The sequence below is a fragment of the Vicugna pacos genome, chromosome 24 (assembly GCF_048564905.1).
Source record: "Vicugna pacos chromosome 24, VicPac4, whole genome shotgun sequence".
Taxonomy (NCBI): Eukaryota; Metazoa; Chordata; class Mammalia; order Artiodactyla; family Camelidae; genus Vicugna; species Vicugna pacos.
In genome coordinates, this window is record NC_133010.1 from 18,653,999 (window position 1) to 18,680,725 (window position 26,727).

Genomic DNA, 26,727 nt, shown 5'->3' on the forward strand with positions numbered 1-26,727 from the left:
ACTGTTCCAGGGGACCTTAGGTAGCTGCCAGTAAGTTATTTTAATGGCTGTCTTGAAGTTAACAAGTGTTATAATGAAATAATCCACCTGATGCTAAATAAAGGCTTTAGAATGTTCAAAACAATGTGGTTTCTTTTACACTTTCAGATATATTAATGCTGCATTTAATACAATCCTAAGTTATCAAGAGTGTCCTTACAAAGAAATACTTGTGGTAGAGAAATCCCTGAGGTCACATTCTGAGTAGGCACTTTGCATGCATTCTCTGGGTAAATGCAGCATTAAGCAAGGTGCTGGTGTAGTCTAAACTCAGTGAGCATGCCAGATCTGGAATTAGCAGGTGGCATAACCTCATTAGAAAACTTGTGACTGGATCTGCTGCAGGGGAAATGTTTAATTTTTTTTTTTTTTTACAGTGTATACGTAAGAGTTGGAAAATGCTATTGCGTCCTGTCACAGGTCTGGAAAGATTGAAGACCTTTTGTGTTCAAATGTTTGTATACCCCCCCAAGTAAGAGTGTAAGATTTTATGCTTGCATGAAGTTTATTGATACATTACGCTTGGTGGCAGGCTCCACCTTGAATGTCGACTCAAACAGTGTCATTTTCAGCACCTGTTAGGAATAATGTAAATAGTGAATTGTTTAAATTTGATTATAAAATTATAAAATAACATGTAAAATGACTGTAAGATCAGAAGTGTCCAGTTCTGTCCTGCTCGGCTACTAAGCTTTTAACTAATCAGGTACCTGTGCATCTACACTAAAGTATCGTAGCATGTCATGCCAAATGCGGCCATTTTGACAGTGACACTAAAAGGGTATGAGAAAGTCAGTGCACACAGTCCTAAGGCATGTCGGTCACAGAGCTGTCTCCGGAACTGTGGTCACTGGGGTACTTGACCTTGCCTGTAACCGTTCAGCCCGTCGCTGTGACTTCCCACTGAACTTCCTACCCCCGTCTCTTTGGTTTGCAGGACCCTGAATTATAGTTCCTTCGTCACACCTGACTTCATCTTTTGTCCTCCCTGCCCATCTCACTGTGGCCAACTGGTAGCGTCTCGAAGCCTCAGGCCCTTTCCTGCCCTTGGACCTGTCTGTGGGCTCCGTGCAGGGCGGGTGGCCGTTTACCTGTGGCCCTGCATGGCCTAACAAAGGAGGGTCCCTAGCAATGTCTGTCTCGTCTCTTCATAATACTTCACATAGTGTAATTTGCTTTTTTGTCCCTCTCTCCCACTAAGGTATAGGTTCCATGTTTTGCTCTGCTGTAAACACGTGGGGAGGAGGGGCTTGCACTGTAAATAGTAAGTACTCATTGAATCAAATTTTTATGATTTGTGAGTGAAAAACTCTCTTACCTACAGTTAATACCACTGTCGCATTAGTGCTTCAATGTTTCCAACCTGTCTGTTCTACTGGAAATGTTCACTGTAAGAGGGCCCAGGCTGGGGGCTCCACATAGTCTCACACTTTGCTCTCCAGCTGCCCTCTGTTCCTTCCTGCCCCTTAAACCTGCTGACTAGATTATAAGATTAGGTCTTTTTTTTTTCCCCTTTTTCATTCACCCCCTTTTGGCATCTTCTGCAGGGCGAGACACAGAACCAAGTATTGAGAGGTAAGTGAGTGGGTTGACTGGTTTGTGTTTTAGGCACCCCTCCTCGGTGAGTTGTGAATGTGCAGGGCGCCTGCCATGCATAGAGGAGTAGCTGGTGGTAAGGAAGGTGGGGACAGCCTCCACCTCAAATGAGAGTTGACCAAACTCAATTTTTTTAAGAAATTGCATTGAAATATGCGATCTCCAGGTCAACAAATCAAATTGCTGAAACCTCGAGAGTGTCGAGGCCCACATGTTACGGGAGAATTTACCTGCCAGTTTTAGGTTTCTGCTTTGCGAACTTGGGCGGTAGTCACGGTTATTTCTCCAGCAATACCGTAACTTCCACAGGGAGTACGCTTGTCACCAGATCCTGAACCTTTTTTGGTTACATCTTCTACCGGGAAAGCAACAGAAAGAAAAACTGGGCTTTGGGGTCTGGGGCCCTCTTGTCCACCTGTAGGAGGACTAGCATTCTGGGAACTTGGGGTGAGTTTCTGGAATTTCTGGTCTGCAGGAACAGCAATGGGCACTTGCACTGCAGCGTATCTCTTCAAGGTCTCTGCCTGGGAGACAACAGCATGTCCAGGAACAGGCTTCCAGTCCTGTGCGTCCTGAACGTTGGAGCCCACTAAGATAAAAGGCGGGACACTGGCCTTCTTGCTGTCGTCCATCATCACATAAGTCGGAGAAGTCACTTGCGGAGGGTGCTGCAGGAACTGTGGCTCCTTAGGGTTAGATAAATAGAGGGTGGCTTGGGGGAAAGGCCCGGGTGCAGGTGGCGGTGACGGGCGACTTGGCTGAGTCATATCAGTTAAACAGTAAAGGGTCCACATGTTAGAATATGGTGGTGGTTGTCCTGCTTCGCTTGCTGCTAGTGCTATAAGAAAAAAATTGCAGGTGTTAAAGGTTTGGTCTCTGTAACAGGCGCTATGCACAGAAATGTCTCAGTTTTTGTACATCTAAACAAAACAGCTGTAGTAACGTGTGCCATAAAGCATGCTATAGAGAGGGCTCAGTTGTGCTTGGTAATGTGAAAGGGGGGAGATTCTCGACAGCTGGAAGGCGAGAATGGCGTTGTGCTGGCAGCGGGCAGGGACACTAGGGTTGTGGCTGAGAAGCAGTCTCCTTTTACGCTGCTGTTTCCAGGTACTGAACTTTAGCTGTGGCTTCAGCAAGGAAATGGAGAATCAACACTTTTAGCTCTACCAAAAAAAATCAGTTGAAGAGTGTGTTATGCTAGTGAAAAAGTGTTAATGCATCTGCAAAGTGATTTTTTTCTTTACTAAAGAAGTCAGCGCTGGCTGTCATCTTTTGATCACATCTCTCTGGCACAGCACAGGCACCGTCATCTTCTGTTAACTGGTCTCCACACACAAAACCTCACATCATCTAGGACTCAGAACCTAAGAGCACGTGCTCCCCTTTAGGCAAGGCTTGAAGTCATAGGCCCTGGGTGGCAGTAGAGAGCTGGCCAGTCACATGGTGCGTCTTTAAAAAGAGGACCCAAGCACTGTCCGTCCACTGACACCAAGGGATCTATCTCGTCAGGTCAGACTGGCCTGATTGAACAGAGCTGTCCTGGAGAACTGAGTCCCAGATGGTGGGACAGGGGAGAAGAGGTCCCTGATGGACCAGCCTTTTTTTCCTTCCCCAGAAAAGAAAATAACACTGTGCACATGATTAAGCTGATGTTTTCAGTAGCTTCAGACACTTTGAACTGATCGTTCTTGGAGCTAATTAAAACTGTGCACAAGCCAAGTCTTCAGGGTTTTGGGGAAGTATCCTGAGAACAGCGCTTGGGATGTGCTTCAGCCACAAGTGTAACGCCAGCCCTGCAGGCCGCCCTCCGCCCTTTCAGCTGTGCAGGATCCCTGTCACACTGCCAGACAATCTGACCTCTAAACACCTGCTTTAGTAACACTTCTTTATCACTCTGGTTGAGAGTTTCTGCAACAGGATGGAGGAGGCTGGTTCACGCGTGTCCCATGGCCCTCAAGGGAGAAGGGCGCCTGCACGTGGCAAGATGGAGCAGGAGGGAGAGTGGGTCCAGTGCCACCATCAGATCGAGACAGGAGGTCAGGTCTGTGTCGCAGGAAGCAGGAGCGGTGGTCCAGCTGCCAAGGGAGCCACTGGATCTGGGCACCCGTCGGGGAACGGATGGAAGCCCCAGCCTTTCTGCTCTGCTGCGTCCCAGGACCCCGGCCTGACCTTCCCGCTCCCTCCAGCTGCAGAGGCTCCGGGCGGGAACGCGTGCTGGACCCCGGCCCCCAGCCGGTTGCAGAGCGCTCCTCACTCAGCGCAAGCAGGCGAACACACCACCATTTCTTCGTCCCTACAGCCGCCCCTGGGTAAATGCTTCGTTGTCGTCGGATGTTACACTCACAAGTGAGAGATTTCAAGCTGACGCCCCAGTTGTGGTTTTGCAAGAGTCGGATTCAGATCACGTGAGTGTATCTGATTTTTTCACGATAGTAAGTTCACAGTAACACCAAAGTGCTCGGTGACGAAACGGAGGCCGGGGGCGGGGATGTCACTTTAAAATCACTCGTCTCGTGAGAGTAAAATCTCAACTACAACAAAGCCTTTAACTAGGTTTGGCATTTTAAAAACTATTAAAAATAAAGGCTTTTTGACCAGTCTGGGGGGAGCCTACCTGGACGGTTACCTGAAATACAGATGTCACCCGAAGGGTAGTTTTGAATTGTGTAAGTAACCTTCTTACCTGGCTCCATCAAACCTTGTTCAGGCGCTGCCTCCCATGCTCATTCGATTTCTGGTTCGTTAGGACCTTCTGGAACAGGAAAGTGGGGGCCACTAGAAGATCTTACAGATGCACCTGAGTGCACTACTGTTGCAGGCTCCCCGGAGAGCACAGCATCGCTGGGCACTACCGCAAAGATTTCCATTTCCAGTTGCATAGATTTGTCAGAGCTCACTGTCTGGGTAAAGCCTTCTGCCTCCAGATGTATTGAGGCATCATAGTTTGTATTTTCCTCCAAGTGCACAAGCTTGGCGGAACCCACAGATTTTCCAGACATGCCCGAGGCTGACTTGCCTACAAGTATGGGACTAAGTGGTGGTGACTGCTCGTTTCCTTTAAGATGAGCAACGTGATCAGAAAAAGGGATAACTATTTGTTCTGGTACTTGCTCAACGTAAGTAATTCCTTCGATCACAGGCTCATCTTTAAAGATAGACGCTATGTGCATGGTGGATGTCACCTCAAAGGCAGCCTGCAAAGGGGCCTCGGGAGCTTGGTCATAAGCAGGAGGTTCTTGTTCAACCTGCAAGGGGAAGGAGGAAGCCGTTGGTGGTTCAGCCTTATCGTCTCTAGGTTTAGAACCCAAACCTACATGGGCAGATGTTTGGCTCAGAACCTGCGCCGTAGCATCTTCAGCAGCCTCTGAGCTCAGCATCTCGGAAGAAACAGGCATACTTGTTGCCACATCCACCATTAAGATGTCAGACTGATCAGAATGAACAGATGAAACTTTACCTAACATCTGAGCGGCAAACTGAGCTGGGTCGGCAGGGACGTAGGCAAACTCCGGTGAGATAGCTGCTGGCGACGGTGAGGAGGGCGGGGTGGCAGTCTTCGGGGTGGTCGGTTTCGAAGGACCACAGGCCACTTCGGGTGCCTCCTCAGGCTTGGAGAGCAGCTCAGCGTGAGCTGATGGGAACTGAGTGGTTTTGTTGCTGAACAGCGGCCCAGTGATGTTGTCCTCCTCTGTGTCTGTGGATTTTTCCATCCTTTTAGGTTCTTGGGAGACTGTAGATGTTCCTTCTGGTTCTTTCACATATTCTGGTTTTTTCTCTTGTGCCGTTCCATCTGACCACTTCTCCACTGAAAATAAGTGCCAAATGGGTTAATAAGCACATATTCCCCAAAAAAGGAATTTTCAAGAAGTACTAGGTGCACACTGAAATGTCAGCATATACACAAGTGCAAAAGACTCTTTGCTTTCCAACATCTGTAACTAAAATGTGGATAATGAAACTGTCCTGTCCATATCCACTCAGGACAGCTCAGGTCATTTCCTTAGAAATAAGTGACTACAGCACTACAGCCAAACTGGTCATCAGGTACCACCTTCAGCTGCTCAGCATCAGGGGCCAGATCGTAACTCTGCCGAAAATTAAGCTGAAAACCTCCCTGGAAAAAACTCCTGATCCAAACTTCACCCACACCTGGGGTAAGAAAGAAAAACTTCATAACATAATAATGAAACACATGCTGCCCTATTAGTAAGGGCACTCTCCCATTTAAGAGAACTGCTGCATAAAGTTTAACTTAATGAACTGGGAAACCAGGGGACTGCAGAATCTTTCTACATTAGGAAATGTCATATATTCTAATCTAACAATCGTAGCACCTGCTGGCAAGGTGTGGTAATGCAGCCAAAGTGAGGACGCAGACAGGAGAAGGAACATCCCCATGGCTTAGAAGTCCCAGACAGAGAAGCTCCTAGAGCTGGAGAATGGCTAGAACATGAGACTCAGCATTCTGCTTGTCACTCGTATGTCCGTCTAACCACCCGAGTCGTTACTCAGCAAACATGTTCACGTCTGCTTGCTTTCCTGAGGATTTTCTCTTTGGGGACACATTTCTCATAAAATCTGCAGGAAAAGTAGAATTTGCCTTTACAAGTATGTATTTGCTTTGAGTCGAAACTTTGGAAACATGTCTTCACAAGTCCAGCTGCTTTTCCAAAGAACAGTGTCCTACAGTATCTCCTTCCACAACAGCTGGTGACTCCTGGTAAACTCAAATCAGGTGGCATAGCTCTGGATGTGGACCCCACATGGATGTTCCCAGGCCGAGAAAAGTTTCAAAAAGAAAGAAAAGGCCCATCTACTCTAACCTCCCTCTGCAGTGACCTCCTATCCTAACCAGCTACCTTTTCGGGACGCCCCGCCTGCTTTTACACAGAGCCCTCTCCCCGCCACCACACCAGACCAAGTGCTTAAGCTGCACGTGGAAGTGTATGAGGCAGTGTTGACAATGTAAAGGTGATGTTACGAGGAGAACTCAAAAGTGTACGTTCAGTAAGGGAGATAAGAAGATACACAGGTATTACAGGTAAAAAAGTGTAAGGACTTAACAAGGATCCCAGTAAATATCTATGGAAGTTCAGAGGAGGAAAAGAGAATTCTCTGGCTGCAGGAATAAGGCAAGTTTTGTTTAAATAAGCCTCATCTTATACTTAAGGGAAAGCTACAAAAAACAAACCACAGGGACACCAAAAACCCTAAGTCCATCAGAGAGCAGAGTCACAAGGCAATCAAGTAACCTGATGTCCAAAGAGTGACCAGTGCCCCTCTCCCCTCAAGAAGAGAAGGGCCACAGAACTGTCTCATCTGTGGCGGTGCCTGGAAAGGAGGTCACCACCATACTCACTGGTAAGCTATCAGTTAAAATCTTCATGAACTGACAAAAGCCAAATGTGGGCTAGGATGTCGGTCTGGAATGGTCTGGGACTCCAAACACAAGAGGCCACACTCACCCACAGGCACGTTTCACTGGGCCTCACACGAGAGGTGGAAGCAGGGTAGACAGCCAGAGAGGGGGGTCCTGCGCCGACATCAAACAGGCCTCACGTCACTGGGGCAGGAGACGCTGGCTCAAGACCGACCACAGATAAAAGGCAGAGTTCGGCTGGCGTGGACAGCCGGCAGGAACACTGAGAAAGGGCCACCCCCAAGGCCCCGGGAACAAGGACCAGCCTAGGTCCGAGAGTCCCCCTGCCTCAACCAAGAGCCACCAGCAGTAAGAAAACAGCAGGCTGCACCTCCTACCCCCCACCAGTCCCAGGACTCTGCCACTCAAGACCTTGTGAAGGAAGAGTTGCAATTCCTTCACAAGGTCTGCAGTTCCCCAAGACCAGTCTAGGGGTTGGATCGCTGCAGTCTGGTACGTACTTACACGATGGGACTTCAGCAACTTTGTAAAGGCCACTGGCCCTTTTAAAAGTATCTGCCTCACAGCCTTGTCATCCCTGAAATCACGTCTCGGAGATGAATCCTCAGGTTTAATATTTTTACCTCTAGAAGTCCCCTATTAAATAACAACCCTTCTGGAAAGGTAAAGCGTTATATAATGAGCCATAACAACTCCGAAAAATTATGATACTGCTTCCTTTCCCTGCAGCTTTTTCATGGAAAGAAAAGTACATGGGAAGCTCTGGGTTTCAGTCCTGTGATTTAACAGACGCGTCGCCGAGTCAGTGGGTCTGAGCATCAGCCTCCAGGTCTGCAGGATGGGGGTTTTAATTCTGACCTCACTGAGTGTAGATAGTAAATGGAACCGCTCACCTGAAAGTGTTTTATAAACTGTAAGTCACATATAAATGGGGAAAGAATAAGTTAACACCTAGTTGAAAAACAAAAGTTTTGAAATGTGGTGTCAGATTCAAAACTATGACCCTCACATCTTTAAATCAGCTTTGATTAAAATTAAATTGGCTCCTTCCTAACCTGGGTGGTAAGATGCTGTTCTTTTCGCATTTGGAATATATGTATGTATACACATAGGACATATGTACTATTTTCAATATAGTTCATCATTATAAAAACTTGAGATCAGCTGCCTTAAGCTTTAATAGTGTTTTTGAAAATGCAAAGCACTAGGTTAACCAGGAGACCTCCATCTCCTGGTTAGACCCACTGGTCCATTAGTCCAGTCTGTTCATTTGTGTTAAGTCTAGCTGGACCAAAATCCACATTACTTTAGTCTACTTGCTAACTGAATGGTGAGTAAATTCTTCAGTAAACAAATTAGCCCCACCATAAAGATTCCCTAACTTTATCACCATTCTCAAACAAACCTGCACATCTGGTCCTCTCAAACACAGCTCCTGGTATGAAGGACTCAAGCACAAAGGCCATAATCCCCTTGCCTGGGGAACCGGGCTCATGGGGAGGGGAGCATGGGCCGGGTACTAGCAGCCGGCTGTAGCTCTCTCTGGGGGTAAGCAAATCCCAGACCTGTTTCCCGCGGCGAGCTGAGAATGCCAGCAGGACCCTGCAGGGAAGCAGCCCGGCTAGACAGGGACATACTCCTGAACCTCAGCAGGTTGCTCTCTCTCCTGCCCTTGATGCTGGCTCTTGCTGTTCTTAATCTTGCTGTCTGTTTTGGGTGTTTCTTTCACTGCAGATCCAAACCCTCGTGATTTTTATGTTCTCCTAGATCTTGCCCCTGATTTCTCTCCATCTTGGCTGTGTTACTTATTAACATCACCAACGTGGCAGAGAATAAAAGTGGCCAAAACTCACTTGAGCCTACCTTTTCTTTCACTGTGGTCATTCTAACATGTTGGTCAGCCAGTGTAGCATTGGTTATTTCTCACACTGACTACAGGTCTCTATTTTCTCCACAAAGTTTTTCCTGCCCTTAGTATTTGCCCAATATACCCTCTTTTGCTTATATTAATCTTCCCAAATTTTCATCATGTAAACTTTGCCCTTTTCATTTCTCCCCCATCAACTCAGTTTCATGCTGTCATGTTCACATGAGATAGACATTTATACATATACACAAAAACAACTTTTTTTCCTAAGCAGATATATCCAAGCCGGAATGCAGTTAAACCACCATGGGAGAGGTGGGGAAAAAAAAACAGGTGATACTTTTTCTATTAAAATAATCTTCCAAGAAGAGTGTTTATACAACATTCATAAGTAATCTATCTTATATAATGAGTCTTTATTACCTCAAAATCCAATCCTCATTAAGTTTGCTGTACTTACCTAACACCAGGGCATATTGGAAAGGGTTTGAGTCATAGTTTACACACTGTTTTAGGGCTCAGTGTACCCAAATGGTTTGCAAAAGATGAGTGTTCCCTATTTTTGTCTTTTCATGATTTTAATTGGTTCAATAATAAAGCATCAGTGTGCTTAAACACAAGCATTAGTGTCATTATTTAAACAAAATATTCGTGGGTATCACTCCAGTTTGACAGTATGCTAGGAATGATGCAATAATTTATAGATTTTTATTAAAACCTTATTATAGTACTTACCTTTAATCTGATGAAATTGTTTAACCAGATCTTTTATATCCAGAGAATTGTTTCCTAAAGAAATAATATAGGAAATCAGATACATAAAATTTCCAATTTAAAATGCTTTCTTTTTCAAAGCAACAAATATATAATCTAAAGCAATAACAAACCTTCTCTAAACAAAATGAGTTCTTTGAAATAAACTGCTGCAAACTGGGTGATGTTTGGCGGATTGGTTTTGAGAATGGCTCTGCTAACTCCCTCCAGCAGGGTCTTGAGGCCATAAGGTACGACAAGTCTGGGCTTTGAAGAAATCATTTTGGCAGGATGTCTGTAATCTCAACTATAACGAAGAAAAACAGTCTTATAAATAGTGTATTAGTTTTTTATTAAAAATTAGGAATAAACTAAGTTTCTAAGAACAAATCTACTGTTAAAATTACCAGCTTTAGAACTAATCTCTAGGTATTTATTCTAGTAAAATGGTCTAATTTTTGATGGTAGTTAAAAAAAAAAACCATACTACAATTATGACCAATCTAGTATTTTAAAAATCCATGTGAAAAGCCCTAACAGGAGCTCCAGGGTGATATTAAAAATGAAGAACAAAAACCAAACAAAATCTGTTTCTATAAAGTGCAGTAAATATTTTGTGCAAAAAAATTCAAGAAAGATAAATGTAGCTCATTATCTGGGTCCAAACAACATCTTTCCCAGGCACATCGGAACTGGCTTTTCTGTACAAATAGTTAACAAAGTAAAATTTCTATCAGAAAACATCTCTCCCCAGACACGTTGATCATTTTTAAGTATTTATGTTTAAGCTTTAAATTTAATTTTGTTTTTAACATTAGTTATTTGTGGTATTTTACCACCCCCCCACCATATGTACCTCTTCTCTTTCTTTTCTTCTATCTTCCCTTAACCTCTGCCCTGGTTTTCCTCTCTTCTCCCTTTCTCTTGTCTTTCTGGACTTTAAGTGGTACCAAGGGTATTGCATAGTCTTACCTGTAATTCTGAGCTGCAAGGGTTGCCACCCTAAACTGTGTCAGTGTGTGTGTGTTCTGTTTCATTCTAAAAAATTATTTAAGGCGGCTTATGAATACACATAAAGAACAGTATTACATATTTAAGAAAATCATTAAGTCATTAAGAGGAAAATTAGGGTAGGAAAAATAGGATAAAGCCACAGGTAAGGTTTGTATACCAGTAGAAGTCATAGGTCCTACACTAGAGATGGGATATCAAATCAGCCCTCTGAGTTACCAAGTAGCCACCACATAACAGAAAACGGTTAAATGACTCAGGTTTCCTCAGATAAATCAGCTGCTTGGCAGAATCATAGCTATTCTGTACACTGACACCCAGGAGAAATTTCTCCTATGGGTCCTTATAAAGAGAATAGCGTGATATAATGAACCGTGTCCTCAACAATGCCACTATAGTAAATGGAGTAATGAGTTTCATGGGGCTAAGTGGCACAGTTTAGTTACAGCAATTATCCAAGGAGCCAACCCGTCATAAAAAGCAACTACTGTGTCACAGTAAAAAGCTGAATATTTAAAAGCATATTTCATCTTCCCAAAGGTCGGGGGGGAAAATTTATGTGTATTGGCCAAAGCACACCCTTTGAGAATCTAGTTAAGTGTATTGTATTCAATCCCTTAATGAAAACAACCAGAGCTTTACTGAATTAAACAGTCTTTAAAAAGCCAGCAGTGCAGCTCTCGCACGCCTACATGGTAAATGTTAAGGGACACAGGCACTAATTACATGGATGACATGTATTTCATTTATTTATATATATAATATGTCCATATCACATAGACATATGTATATTTAAAGGATATACTTAAAATATGCATATGTACTTTAAGTACATCCTTTGCACCCCAGTATGAATTGAGTAGATAGGTCATGTTTTTTTTTTTTTTTTAATAAAGGTATGGGGGTTGAACCCAGGACCTCATGCATGCTATGCACACACACCACCACTGAGCTACACCCTCATGTTTTGAATGTGGCTTACCAGTAGCCATGATGGAGCTAACCAAACACCCTTTCGGTAGGCAGTTAGCATTTGAAGCTACCAGTTGTGGCGGAGAACGCCCCTACCGCACCTCAGACTTTGAATGTGCGGGGCCGTTTAGCGTCCTTGGATCAGGGACGCTGAGCATCCTACAGGGCAGTTCCATACAAAGAACTATCCTAAACAAGACGAGAAATACGGTGACACCAGTCTTTAATACATCAACCGCTAAAGTCACAAATACAGACGTTGTTTAAAGTGACAGCTTACTAATTCTCTCCAAGCTTCTCCTTAAAAGAATATTTGTCAAAAACTAACAAATTTTACAGCCCCAACCGTCAGCAGCCCTGCCCCAAACTGAGAACGTCCATTCACCCACTAACATAGGGGTAACGCCTGAGCAGGAAAACGGTGCCTTTGGCTGAGGATGTCAGAGTGAGGGCTTTGGAGCCACAGAAAAGGTAAACGGTACCCACCACTCACTCCCTAAAGACCTAAGCTGGGGTCTGGGGGCCCCGCGGGGCCCGAGCTTGTTTTGCAGTTTGGTTGGTTTGGTGGAGAGGCCAGTGAGACGTGGGAGAGCGGGCATCCGATTCAGCGTTGACTAGTTCGGCGGTGGCGGTGGCGGTGGCAGGCCCACCCGCCGGGAACCCGCACCCTCGAGTCCGCCACACGGGCGCTGGCCGGCTGTGCCGCACGGGCCGGTGTGGGCCCGCCCCTCCCCGCAGACCTCCCACTCCGGGGCCCTCCGCCTTCCCCAGCACTTGAGAAACCGTCCAACCCCACAGCACGAGGCGCCCCGAGAGCTAACTGCCTCCGGGCCGCAAGGACGGGCGGGGGCTTTTCTCCAGACTCGCCCCACCTTCTTTCCGGCTACGCTCTAACAGGCTTCCTCGTTGCCCCCTTGCCGGCGGCTCCTGTAAGAGCCTAAGCTCCCAGCGGAGCCTTTTATACCCCTGGGGGAAGTCAGGCCTACGTCACAAAGCCCCGCCCTCTCGCTGAAGGCCGCGGTAGGAGGCGGGGCCTCGGCGGTCCCTGCCAATGAAGAGCCGAAACGGACAAAGGACGGAACTCCGCAGAGCAGGGAGGCCTGCTTTGCCTTTTGCAACAGAATACGAACGCGCGCGCGCGCGTAGGAAACTGGCGTTTCCAAACGGCCAGGAGTGCAGTTGGTCAAGGCGACTGCCTCTCTGCTTTGGATAGCTCAGTCTAAAGAGCCAGTGTGGAAAGAAAGAGAAATAGATTTAGAGCAGCTCTGTCTTGCTGTCACCTCCTTTCTTCATCCTGCCCCTCCCCCATAAACTTTTGCTCTCGAGTCACCTTTTCCAAGAATAATTTCTGCCACGATGTACACAACACACAGTGCTACAAAAAGAACAATATGCAACACAGTACTCTTCCTTCTGAGAAACTGGCCTGTAGAAAGATTTAGCATAGATTCTGAAGCCTCCTGTTTCTCAGTAATTCCAGATCTTGCAATACCTCAGGCACAACACATCCTCCCCAAACCAAACCAGCAGCAGCAGCAGGCTGCAAGTCCCCGAAGGCTGTGTAACTTCAGCTCCGTTTTACCGAAGTAAAGGCATGCTGACTCACTTAAAATACTCTCTTTACTACCCATTCAGGCTTGTATGTGTGCTGGGCATTGAATAACACCACAGTCATGATGATCAGATTCCAAGAGTCTTCATTGAAATCCATTTTCACATGTTTAAAAAGCAACAAGAATCGCTGTAAATCAACTGTTAACCATCATCAGGGTACGTATTTCACAAAACTTTTGGTACCTTAGAAATTAAGACTTCCAGAGCACTTTGCAGTCACAGGCAATGTTGAAGCCCCAGCCTACATCTCTGAGGCACACAGCATTTTCTGGGGATATTAATTCATCCATTAAATAACTAAGTGCCCATTATGAAGCAGACAAGCTCCCTCCTCTCATGAAGATTACGTTTTGAAGTAAAGGAGACACGCTGTTTTAGACTTTGTGATGATAGACCTGCAGATGGTACATGTTTTGTCCTCATCACTGCGCACACCCCAGCCTCACTTTGGTAAATAAAAGTGAGACAAAGCTGGCATGATTCCTGATTTATAACATTTAACTATCAAAGGTATAATGAAACTGAGCTACGAAGAACCCCCAATACAAACATTAGAGATCCCACTTATGGTGGCTTGTGAAAAGAGATTTACATACACTTAAGTCACCTAACCAACCTTGGTGGGTCACTGTGAACACCTATTAGATGTTATACACTGTGTCGAATATCTAACTCAGAAGGCAAGCTTACACTCCTTCCACAATTCTGCAATGACTGTTTTGCACATGTCCCTCAGATGCAAGCTGTTACGGTGAGAACATTTAGCCAGAAATTTTCAAACCACTGTCTATTTGCTGCTTTGATTCCTGGAACTCCTAAAGATCTGATATAGTTTTTACAATCTCCTTGTTCTTCTGTTCATCTTTTTTGGTCACTAGGGCTCTAACAAAAATGCAAATCTACTTTCTTCTCCATTGCTCCCTGCCCCTCCCCCCTTCAAATCCTCATTCTACAAAAGTCCGAGGTTCTTGGTGTGACCTCTGTGTAACTATCTCATCTTACCATTTGGGTTCCACTTGACTCTCTAGTGACTGGGCCTGAACACAAAGGCGCTGCTTGGCATCTCTGTACCTTTGCTCATCAGGTCCAAGGCCTGAGACGCTCTTCTAAGAAGACATCATTTCTCCTGACTGCATCCTTCTCGAAAACTCAGCTCAGGAATCTCCTAGTTTAGAAAGCCAGCGGGTTAGAAGCATTTTTTCCAACAGCCCCATGCTACGCTCTCTGAGCATAACGGTGCCACATGTTTGACTTTTCTCTCAGATTTACTGAATACTTACCAAGAGATGATAACCTTGGGCGATGTCTCTCTAATGTAGACCAGCTGCACTAGAATGATCCTAGGAGCTTGTTACAAATGCCTTCCTAAGCCCAACCCAGAACCTACTGGCTCAGAATCTCAGTAGGGCTTACCTGTAAAGCTAAAAATTTGAGAACCACCAGCCGTGGGAGTAGAAAGTAACTATAACCCAGAGCTCATCTAAATTACAAGTGTGTTGCTTTAGTCGACTACCCTGGTCCACTGGGAGCTAGAGCTCGGGCCCCTTGCTGGTTGTCACCAGCCAACTGCACCGTACATGTGTGATTCTGCTCACTTTAACTGAAGAAGGGGCACATCTTTTATGAACCAGCTTTCCATTCTCTTGCTCCCTCTGTCCTTTTCTCTTTCTGTATTTCCTCTTCCTGGCTTCAAGTCCCCTCCCTTTCCTTTGTATCTTCTTGGGATGATCTGGGCTTAATAAGCACTTTTTTTTTCCTACAAAATATACCAACAGCATCTAAAAAAAAAAAAAGAAATACTAAACAGTACATCATGACTGTGTGAGCATGTATCTTCCTAAGAGCCACATTTGAATACTTTCCACCATAATTTGCTTAAGGAAGCAACCAGGAAAGTTTACACAGCAAAGGTACATATGTGTGTGTATTATAAAAATCATACACGTGTTGTCCTTCAATTTTCGTTGGCAAAAATATAAAAGTGCAAATTCTCTAAATAATTGACTGACACAATATAGAACAATAAATATTCTAATTTTCTGTGACACCTGAAATAATTCTTTACTCAAATACTTAGCTATCATATACTAAATCAAAGACACTGAACTCAAAATCTTAAACACATTACCCACAAAGGTGTCTATTACAATATTACTAGACCATGCCTCAAAGTGTGTCAAATTATAAATGTGTTCCAAGTACATAAAATATACATTAGCGATTTCTCTCATCATAGGCACAATCTAATACAAAAATATATCTGACACTTACAAATCAGAAGATCCATTGGCCTCCAAAACAGGAAAAGAAGGCATAATGCCAACATTAAAAAAAAGCACACATAGATGCAAACAGTTCCGCTTATGTGATGATTTCCTTCATCAGCAAGGGGGAAGAGCAATTTACACCAAACTAGGTTTCCAAGCAAATCACAGGAGTTCACAGGCTGGATAAGGTCGCAGCACGCAGGCCAGACACGGTTATGAGTTACTCAAGTCAAAAATGACTCAGATCCCAGTTAGTTAATAGCACAGTGTACTCACCCTGTGGTTTTGTTCTTTCAGAGCCCTCAGAACCACTGTCCACAGTCCCCTCTCCCTGCTGTACCACCACGTAAACACAGAGAAGCCACAGGGCTTTCCTGCCAGTTTATAAACTCATTTATTCTCTGACCAGTACAGAAAACCTATTGGAGGGTGTTGTAAAGGTGGGCTATTCAGTTAAGTGAACAGACATTTGAAATCCTGAAATCTCTCTCCAGAAAGAAAAAAATACTAAAGCAGTTAATGCAGGAACTTTTTTTAAATTCTAAAGAACAAGGCTTTATGTAATCTTTGAATACTGAATAATAAACAGCTGGAACAGTATTTGAACTGCAAATTCAAGTTAGTATGAACTCTGGAGCAAGAGCTTCCTGATTCAGAGTGTTCCACAATCATAACTGAGAAGTCTGCCACACACTATGGCCGAGAGGACACAAAGTGGCAAGAGCCCTATTTTAAAAATTCGTAACATTCTCCCCTTCAGCCTGGATGAAACCAGGTTATCTGAAATTTTTAGACGCCAATTTGTCTCTTCAGAAGGCACCCACTTGGCTTCTGGAGCGCCCCGGTCATGAAAGTAGAAAAGCAGTCTTTCCTCTCTGGCTAGGATCTAAAATCCATGCAGGACGCACACTAGAGAGAAGAGCAATGTTAACACACACTTTGGAAGGGAGAAAACATGAAGACAGTTTAGCCAAAGTCAGTGAGGAACAATCATTTCTGAAGAAATGATCATTCTCTCAAAACCAGACCGAGTAGCTTAAAGCTGCCAACTTTCTATCTGCTCCTCCCACATTTTATTCTGAGAAGAACAGTCAAGTATTGATGTCACATGAGATCATACTTCAGCAAAAAGGATACGTAAACAAACATCACCCCAAGGTGACACGCTTCAGCACAAGGTAAATTTTAAAAATATCTAAGCTTAAGATTGAGCCGAGTGAGTTACACAGTTATGACAAATTCTTAAGTGAGGTATTTAAATTCTTCAAAACCACAGGTGTGCAGTACTGAACAAAGAGGTGAATCAGACGAAAGTAAAAATTAGCAATGAAGGATTAAAAAATAACTCTGACCTCTGTTTACACTATCAATAACCTGAGCTAAGGGAGAAACTATTAAGTCCTGGCAACAGGCAGCCCAGCAAATCCTTCATCAGCAAGTATTTTGAGGAGAAAAAAAAAATCTATGTTCATTCGAGGATAACCCTTTCAAGTAATTTCTTAAAAGACATCCAAAAGTTGGTAATTAGACAATTTATCAGAGAAAGGGAAACACCTCAAATGTAGGCATTATTTATCCAGCCTAGAGACTATATTTTCTAATAAATTAGCAAAACAATTAGACTTTGGGTTGTAAAACTATCTTCTATTTGTTTCCACTTGGTTGGCTTTTAAAGGGAAAAAAGGGTCCCTTGAAACATCTTGTAGACATCTGGAGATAAATACTGTGATGACACAACTTCAGCTGAAGAGTGATTTGTTTTTTAATAAGGAGAACATGGAATCCTGAGTTACTCACTTTTTTTCGGTTGTTTTGTTTTTTGGGTTTTTTTTTGTTTTGTTTTCCTTTTGGGTTTTTTGGGGGTTTGTTTTTTTTTTTTTACAGTGAAAGAGTATTCGGTCTGCAGTCAGGAGACCTGCATTCTATTCGTCACTCCAGAATAAGAGGGATAATTAGCTGGGACAAGTCAGTTTAGCCTTTTCGTGCCTGAGTTCCATTGTCTGGACAATGGAGATAATATCTGTGCTACGTTATTCACAGAACAGTCTGAGGATCAAGTGAAACACTAGAAAGCGCTTTTACTTTTTCAAAACACAATATAAATGCTGTGTCATGATACTGTTAATAATTTCACAGAACCTCTGAGTGTCACCCAGTGAGAAGTGTGCTTAAGGGAGGCATTCCTACAAGATCGCAGGTTGAATATTTAGCTTAATTTTATTTTAAAAATAAATCACAAAACTAAAATGTTTGAACAAGGTCACTTAACCCTCTCCCCAGGTGGTTAGTTATTACTACTATTATCATCATCATTATTACTGTTTAGCTATGTGTTTAAAAGAGGAGATCGTTAACATGTCAGCCTAACTGAGAACGCGCGTCCCTGGCACAGGTGGTTGATCTTCACAAGAGTTGTGTCCTCTGCCTGTAAAGTGCAGAACCTGTGTGGGGAGGGACAGAGCACGGACGTCCTTCAGGTCTGTCACTGGGGGACCAGTTCCCTCAGAGAGGCCAGAGCAGCGTGGATGCGGACGTGCAATCTGTTCTCAAAGTCGTAGCCGGAGAAATCCTCCTGTAAGACCAGAGAAGGAGATTTATGGACTCGGTGAGTGAAGCTGCCTGCAACAAGACAGGATTAACCACACCAAGCTCTGTGCTTCCAAGTAAAGTTCCCCACACTCCTAATAAAGGCTTCACATTCCCTTGATTTTTCTTACTGCCCAAACGTCAAACCCTGTGTCCATTTTTAAAAAGGCAACTGAATGTTATTAGTGCTGCCTTTGGAAATTTGGCCTCATGTTATTTCTGAAACAGCAGTCTTGAGTTGGGCTCAATATAAGCTGCTGCTAGAACTTTTTAACTCAAGAATATGGTTATGAAATCAACCGTTATTTTCCCACACAAACGAGGAGGGTTTTTATAAAGCAGGTTGAGCAATTTCATGGGAGAGTCTTAGTAATTTCACTTAAAAATCAACTGCTCACTGTTAGTTATCAGTTTCCCCTTCCAGAAATATTATCAACCAGGACAGTCATTTCGCAAAATGTCTTGAGCTCAGATTCCAGAGTACACGAGAGAGAGGGAGAGGGGCCACCAGAAAGGGGCAGAGGAGGCATCCTTACCTTTGCTTGGAGGAGGAGAGCTCTGCCTCTTCCTACAGTCTGTGAGCGCAAGAAAAACACAGTATCCCTTAACGTCCATAGTTACATATACTCCAGCAGAAAACGTTACAACAGGAGGACATTCACAGTGACACAGAAGGGAGTCTACTGCTCATTCAAGCTTAATGACTCAATCTTTAATAACGAAGCTTTTAAGTTTACATTAAGGCATTACTTGATAAAAAATTTTTCATATTCTTCACTATTATTCTATAAATGATAACAACTTAGAAAAGTTATACTAGTTTAAGATCTTACTAAACAACCTAAAATTGATGATAATTTAAGTTTCTTTGAAGTAAGTTAGCTCTTCTTTTGAAGGCATTACCGACTGAGGACATCAACTTCATTTTTCAAGCAACAGACCAGTCTGGTTATATTTTATGTATATATTTTAAGGCTGCATTTAGAGTAAAGATTTCCTTAAAGTAAAGAATATGTTAGGAGTTTCTACCAAAACTTATACAAATTGCATTTCCTATTTTGGTAAAATTAGAATTTCAAATGAAAAGACTTAACCAATTAAAGGCCTATCTTTGGCAAGACAGGCCACATATTTAAGGGTTAGGCTAGAATATTTGTTGATTTAGCCCAACTTTTAAAAAGTCCACTTGAAAGCTGGTTTTAATTTATGGAAAATGAGAACTTTATACAGCCAATATTACATAATTGAGCTTCTAACAGAAGGTACCAAGTAAATCCAGCACTACTGAAATTCTATTTTAAAACAATTGCCCCATTGTGCTTAAATATACATCTTAATGGTGATGTCAAATTTATATGGTATCCTAAAAATTTTTAAATTATCCTACACACCATCCTCATTTAACCTCACTACAATGTTTATTAAATTGGCAAGGAGGGTATTCTCTATCCTGTTTGATACATCAAGGAGAAGGTATGTGGTCAAGTAACTTAACCAGAATCATACACTAAAAATAAATGGCGGAGCTAGAATCAAACTGCAGTTCTGTGTTCTTCTGAAGAAACTACACTAAATTCTAAAAAATGGCTATTATTTTCCCTAAGAGGAATTTTTGTCCCAAAGTTACATTTAAGTGGATAATTCGAATTTCACAGAAGAGACTACCTCCTTAAACACAGTAAGAGGGTTAGTAGCTTGTTGGACTCATCCTATGCACAATCAAGGAGAAAAGATAAAACAAGACCCTCCACATTCCATCAATTGACTTTAGATGAAGGACGTTTTGCACCTTCTCACTTGCACATTTTTGCTGATGATCGTTATTTCATAAAGCAGAGAAGGTCTTACCTCTGGTTTGTCTAAGAGAAGACAGCCAAGTTCGTAGCAAGCATATGGCTGAACATATAAGTTATTCTGACGGCACAACTCATCTTTAACAGCTCGATGAAAGAACTGGAAGAATAACACACATGTTACTGGAATCCATTCACTTCCCTGCTTTAGCTCCTTTTCCTCCTCAGTGCTCATCGCGTCATCGGGAAGCAGGCAGGGACACTCATTTCTGTATCCAAGTTTCTCCTCTTCCGCGTTGCTGTTCCTTCCTGTTGTTGCGTATCTTACAAGTCCTTTATCTGCCTGCCTGCTGAGCTTCCCCCGGAACATGGCCCCATCAGTCAGCCTGATTTTCAGCCTCTGCTGATTATTTTGTGGGGGACCCCTTTATCTGCATCTCAAAATCTGAACATCCTATTTTAATATTTTTGTCAGAACCATCTCCTGATAGGTGTCTTAACTGTGTCGTGCTAACACTTGAGCATATGATCTAAACCGAGCTATTTAGAGCTATGTAATAACTATTATACCCCATGCTGAAAATTAATTAAAAATTATGATACACGCACAGCAACGCTCCATGGATTTAAAAGCCACAGTCTCCTACTGCAGTGCATGAACTTTCAAAGAGTAACCAAAATAACTCTGGGATGCACGTCCAAAAACCCAACCAAACAAGAAACTCAGAAAAAACCCTCCAACTACATTTGAAAAAAAACAAACAGTTCTTTTTCATAAACATGGACACAGAACACCCTAACCCAACAACCTTCTAGACCTCACCTTAGTAATGCACGACTAATCTGGAGTTACGAGGGTGGAACAGTGAACACAGGCTGCCACGCCTGGTCCCACCTGTTTACCTAAGGGCTCGGAGGCCTCACGCTGCCCCTCGTGTCCTCCTCCGCCAGCTGAGACTGTCCCCTTTGATAAACAGCCAGCACCAGAGAAGCAGCCCATACGTAAAGAGGTATTCTAAGACTCCTAAGTTGCATTAAAATCTAATATGAATCATCAACTTCTAGCATTTGCAAAGATGACCTTAATCACATCAAGTAGGTAAAGCTCACGCTGCAGTGGGAGACTGGGGGTGCTGAATGCTTTCTCGTTTTCTTATGCACAAGCACCCGTGTAGGTTTTCACAGCTCAGCTGAGCCCCGATTACACACGAACGGTTTACCTCCACGGCATCCCTGGTGTTCCCCAGGCATTTGTGTATGGCCCCCAGCAGCAGGTACTTCAGCCCAACGACGGATGGGTCAGCCACTTCATGGCAAGCTGGGAGAGACGAGAAAACGGCAGGAGGGAAACACGTTGACTTAACTCCTTAAGTATCATCGTTAAGAATTTCATTGTTTAGCAACTTATTCAGTTCATGATTCTCGCCCTCCCCCCAAAAAACAGGTTTCCCCTTCCTCATCCAGTAGTGAATGTCCTTAAGTAAAAGAAAAGATCACACTTCACAGTACCAAGACGACTCAAAACTGCACCCTACTGTGACTACGTCCAAGAAGCCAGTCTGAAAAGGCTCCACGCTGAAGACTCCACCTAGAGGACGTTCTGGAAAAGGCAGACAATGGTGGATGTCAGAGGTCTGGGAGGCAGAGCACAGGGGGCTGTCAGGGCAGTGAAAGCACGCTGTACGATGCTGTGAGAGTGGCTACAGGTCAACACACATGGGCTAAATCCCACAGAACGTACAAAACAGAGCAGAAACCCTAATGTCAGTTATGGACTTTGGGGGATAACACTGCGTCAGTGTTGGCCCATCAGTTGTTAACAAATGCAGCACAGAGGGAGGGGATGTTGGCGGCTGGGAAGGCATGAGGCTTGATGGGGGGGTGGGGTATGTGGGAACTAACTCTCTGTACCTTCTGCTCAATTTTGCTGTGAATCTAAAACTGCTCTAAAAAGTAAAGTCTATCAACATCTTTTAATTGCATCATATTAATTTAAAAAGCCATGCAGTGAGCACCTTCCCGTGGTTGTAGAAGGTACTGCACGGGTCTCTGAGGGGATCAGGCCTGAACCCTCCACTTCAGGAAGCTCGCCATCCTCTCTGGGGGATGAGCGCACACGCTGGAGGATAACACGGACGTTTTCCAAGGAAATAAAAAAGGTGGGAATTGGAAACACAGTGGGGTTAATAGAGGAGGAAAAGAGGTAATTATTTCTGTGAACCAATAAAAATATTGAGATTTGATATGATTTTATAGAACATACACACACATACACATACATGTCTATATATGTGTGTATTACTTACAGATGTATGTACATGTATATGTGTATGTATGTGTATGTGGAAGTATACATACACACACACACACACACACACACACAGCTCAAGGTTCCAGATACTGGAAGAGCTGGGTAGAACTGAAAAGAGGTCAATGTGAAGAATGGAGTCTGAATCTACAAAAGCAGGAGGGCCCTCAAAACACTGAGCTGTGAATACCTCCATATACAAAGACCTCAAAAGGTCTTCGGCAGCAGCAGTGTTAAGGAAAGGGGAATGCACTCATTCATTCATTCATTCTACTCATTCATTCAGTATTCACTGAGCACATGTGCCATGTGCCAGCAGTGACAAAATAGAAAAAAATTTCTGCCCTTAGGAAATGAACATTTTGTCGAGGAGATTGATGATACAAAAGACAAACAGGTAAAATAAATGTGCTAAAGGAGTGTTATGTGCTAAGGTAAAAAATAAATCCAGGAAGGGAGATAAGGGGTGCATGAGTGTCGGAAAAGTGCAGTTTAAGTCCCCCTGAAAAAGTGACAGGTGAGTAAAGACCTGAAGAAAACAAGTGAAAGAGCCACGTGGATGTTTGCGTGAAGAGATTGCAGGCAGAGAAGGGCAAGTGCAAAGGCACTGAGGCCACTCAGGCCTGATGTGTTCAAGAACAGTAAGGAGGAATGTGGCTAGAGCCGGGTGAGCAGGAGAAGAGGGCGAGAGGCAGTGGCTAAGGTGTGTGTCCAGACGGTAGCCACTGAAAGGATCTGGGCTTTTACTTTGAATAAGATGAGACCACAGAAGGTCCCAGAAGTGAAACAACACAGCAGGACTTAGATTTTAATAGGATCACTCAGACTGCTATGCTGAGGATACACAGAAACATCCTTAAAACCCAGAGGAAGAAGGGAGTGGAGAGGGGCGAGTAGATGGGGGAAGGGCACGAATGAAACCACAAGACAAGGATACAAGAATCCAACTGGCTCTGACGAAGGGCGTCACAGATGGGGACCCCAGTAAGCTGAATGCACAAGAGTGGGCGGGCTTGATGGGAAGGGACCTCTATCACCCACTATCAGGTTTGTTTGGTTTTTTTTTTTTTCCTGTAACTTAACTATTTCTCTACAAAGATCTTCACTGTGTTCTACATGACTGGATCAATTTGGATCATTACTGCTTAACACTGGGGAACAAGCTAACCTAGTTAACATCTCTCTGAACTGGGCTAACTTATAACCAAAAATACTAGAGAATTATTTCATATTCACCCCAGAGCCCACCTCCCTCCCTGAGACCACATCTTCATTGCTTATTTTGATGCCTGGAAAGGAGTTCAGAGGGTATTCAGTCACGTTAAGTGACAACCATTCTTGTGTCTGCCAATTACTGTTTTATGTTTGCATGTGTGTGTTTAATATCCTTAAATACATGATTTGGCACTTGTGCATTAAAAAGAAAACCTAAAATTCTCTACTGTCCCTTTGAGTTAAACATGGGTAGACATTCCAGACTTGCATCAACAAGGGATGGATTTTTAAATTTTGCTTATCTTTTTAAACAACAGAGCAGAACTTGTACATCCAAGAAAATTTTGTTTCCTTTCAAGCTGTTCCCTTAGGAGGGTTACAAACCTGTTCTAATTGCAGGGCCTCTGTGCACAGCTCCTTTTGGAGTTGTATGACTTTGATCTCTGGAATATCAACACTGACAAACTTTTTGACCTTTAAGATAGTTTTTTTTTTAAAATAAGCAAGAGGCATCAGCAGGGGAGTCTGATGATAAAAGTATACAATTCAAGGGATAACACTGTATTTGATCAAAAACAGTACGACTAGAGAAATCTGACAAATTTTCTAGTCACCAACACACTATTTTTGAGTAAATCCAAACTATTAATACAAATTACTTCTGAAAAAGTGAGTAAGAATACATTTCCAAAGAGAATCACTCCCTATAAAACCATCTTTTGGGGTGTGCAGTTGGCTTTCCATATCTGCAGGTTCCACATGCATGGATACAACCAACTCTGGATTGAAAATACTCCAGGGAAAAAAAATTCCAGTAAGTTCCAATAAGCACAACTTGAATTTGCTGCACATTCAGCGACTATTTACATATCAGCCATTATAAATTATCCAGAGATGATTTAAAGTAAAGGGGAAAGTGCCTGGAGGGTATATGCAAGTATTACTCCAGGTTATATAAGGGGTTTAAGCAGCCACAGAGTCTGGTACCTGCGGGGGGGGGGTGTCCTAGAACCAATCCCCCAGGGATGCCCAGGGACGACTGCATGTAGTTTATATTTCAACGTAACAGTCTCATCTTTTAATCGTCTAGCAGCACGATTTAAATAACTTCGTGCTCCCGGGGAGACGAAGTGGCCTGCAGGTCAGCCTGAAGCTCTACTCCTCCAGGCGCCATCCTCAGGCCAGCCGCAGCGACACTCGCCCCCACGGGAGCTGGACCAGCCACCGAACTGCTCTGAATGCCTGCTTGCTCACTGCAAAATGGGCACGACAGTGTTGTCGGCTTTTTTCCTACTTCCCTGGGTTGCAGGATGGAGCGAACCAAATAATTTGCCAGCCTAGGAAGTGGCATTCAAATGTCTGCACATACACCTTTAGAAGAAATGCCACAGTATTTCTTTAAAACCAATAAAGCTTTATTTTACCTAAAGGTTTACTATCCCCATGAACTTTTCACACCATGAAGGTTATATTTACCCTAACTTAGGGTCTTACGGTTTTTTTAGTATGTGAATCAAAAAGGTAAGCTTCTAATTACACTCCCGAGTATCTGCTGAAATCAGAACGTAACTCCACACACAAGACCAGCACGCTCAGGCTGCACACTTCACATGAGCACCAGCCGTGCTCACGGCCACTAAAAGCCAGGGGACAACCCACACGTCCAGTAGGAAGAGAATGAACAAACTGTGGTACAGGTGTCGCCACACGACGGCACACCTACCGCCGCAGGCGAAAGGAACGCTCTACTGAACAGGCCACAACGTGGGTCCACCTCCCAGACACGATGCTGGACAAATGAAGCCACGCGCTAAAAAGGACACACACTCTGATTCCGCTCGTGTGAAGTCCAAGGACAGGCAAAAGTAATCTGCGGAGAGATTACTCCAGGATTAGCACCACTGAATCAGCGTGCATCACCACACGCTGCTAGCAACGCAGGCCTGTCCTTTCCAGGGCTTCTAGACCTACCAGCTAAGCCACTGAATTTTCTGAATCACTACACTGTCTGTCCAAGCATGACAGCTGTGTACTCTCTGAATCAGACAATATCAGGAAGACACTGAAGGAACAAGCTGCTGTGTATAGTTTTATTTCTCACCCTGACTCATCCTCTGGAGGTTGGGGAAGGAGCAGTTGGGAAGGGCTTTCCACAAATACAACACTTCGATGGAGGCCAGCACACACAGCGCTCTGGTCGGGGTCTGCTTCCGAAATCTTTCTGCCTGCAAGGAGTCAGAATGATTAGGCTACGTTAAAAAAAAAATCATATAAAAATATTTCGGAGACATTGAAAAATGCATAGTTCATATTGGATGTGCACAACCCCCCTGCCCCAAAGCTAAAACAGAACATTCCTAAGCAATTTTTGCTTTTCCGTTTTTAACGTATCGGTAGATATGCCTTTCTCTCATTACTCAACTCAATCTACTATTAAGATCCAGAGTATATTTGAACACTTCAGGATGGAACTAGATTCATTTCAGTTTAAATCAAACGAGTTTATAAAAGCTGGGTAACAAGCAGTAACTCAGTGGGTGTGTATGGAGGGCGCAACACTACACGCCTTTTAGCTACAGTTCCGACCTCTGGCTTTCTGCTTAGTCCCAGTGCTCTCAGTGGTGTTCCACACTACAGACTCGTTTACTCACCCTAAGTCATTAAACTTTTATTCAGTAAAAACTAAAACTAAAATCATGGAAAATTCCATGCTAATTTGCATTCTTCTGAAAGCACCTAACCCTTTAGACAAGATGCTCTTCCTCTCCAGACATGCCCATTAGCTCTGCAAGGTCTGTGATGTCTCTGTTCAAAGAAACAATTCCTTTAATTATTTGCAACAACACTTGGCACTCAGAGCAGGCGAATGGCATGGGCGTAAGTTGTTTCCAGTCAGGAACTGCATGTTGCACAGCAAGCAGGTCACCAGCTCTGAGGATTTCCTAAACCTGCCCAAAGCAGTAACAGTTACTAACGCCCGTCACAAACGACACACCAGATCAACAGGTTCCAACGTACCTTTTTCACTGAGAACTGCTCAATCTGATTGTTTTTCCTCTTGAAGAGTTTCTGGACCTCTTTAAAGACAATCTGGGCCCCGTCCACATCACCGGTGGCTCCTTGACAAACTGTAAGAAACCACTGCAGTGTTCCTTAAGCGCTAGGGGGAAAGGGCCACCCAGGGAAACCGAGGCTGATGATACGTGGAAAGTGTCAGTAAAGGAAAAAACAGAAGCAAGTATTTTTAAAGACTGTTACACAGGGGCTACACCATCCTGCTGACTGTCACTCCACTGATTCAGCAACCATTTCCCTGATGCCACGTT

At 43.8% G+C, this 26,727-nt stretch overlaps 2 protein-coding genes across 6 annotated transcripts in view; both read right to left on the minus strand.

Annotated features, from left to right (window-relative positions):
- Window positions 1-525: 525 nt before the first annotated feature.
- Window positions 526-12,594, minus strand: CABYR (calcium binding tyrosine phosphorylation regulated). 5 transcript variants are annotated; one of them, XM_006205097.4, is made up of 6 exons: window positions 12,491-12,592; window positions 9,770-9,942; window positions 9,618-9,671; window positions 5,093-5,440; window positions 1,866-2,473; window positions 526-614 (listed from the first exon to the last, which is right to left on the minus strand). In XM_006205097.4, exons 2-5 carry the CDS (start codon window positions 9,915-9,917, stop codon window positions 1,875-1,877), a joined length of 1,149 nt encoding a protein of 382 aa, XP_006205159.1. In that variant the 5' UTR covers window positions 9,918-9,942; window positions 12,491-12,592; the 3' UTR covers window positions 526-614; window positions 1,866-1,874. The 5 variants fall into 5 exon arrangements, with proteins under 5 accessions (XP_006205159.1, XP_072805200.1, XP_072805201.1 ...); XM_072949099.1 differs by lacking the exon at window positions 1,866-2,473 and having other exon boundaries at window positions 4,319-5,440; window positions 12,491-12,594; XM_072949100.1 differs by lacking the exons at window positions 1,866-2,473; window positions 12,491-12,592 and adding an exon at window positions 12,105-12,400 and having other exon boundaries at window positions 4,319-5,440.
- Window positions 12,595-17,552: 4,958 nt separating this feature from the next.
- The window catches only part of TTC39C (tetratricopeptide repeat domain 39C), an 83,065-nt gene continuing 73,890 nt past the window's right edge, over window positions 17,553-26,727 (minus strand). Inside the window, exons 9-14 of the mRNA XM_072949098.1 lie at window positions 26,420-26,529; window positions 25,503-25,626; window positions 21,099-21,196; window positions 19,934-20,038; window positions 18,622-18,660; window positions 17,553-18,071 (exon numbers count right to left, since the gene is read on the minus strand). Of these exons, the coding sequence (XP_072805199.1) occupies window positions 17,982-18,071; window positions 18,622-18,660; window positions 19,934-20,038; window positions 21,099-21,196; window positions 25,503-25,626; window positions 26,420-26,529 (566 nt within the window). The 3' untranslated portion in view covers window positions 17,553-17,981. The remainder of the gene's footprint in view (window positions 18,072-18,621; window positions 18,661-19,933; window positions 20,039-21,098; window positions 21,197-25,502; window positions 25,627-26,419; window positions 26,530-26,727) is intronic.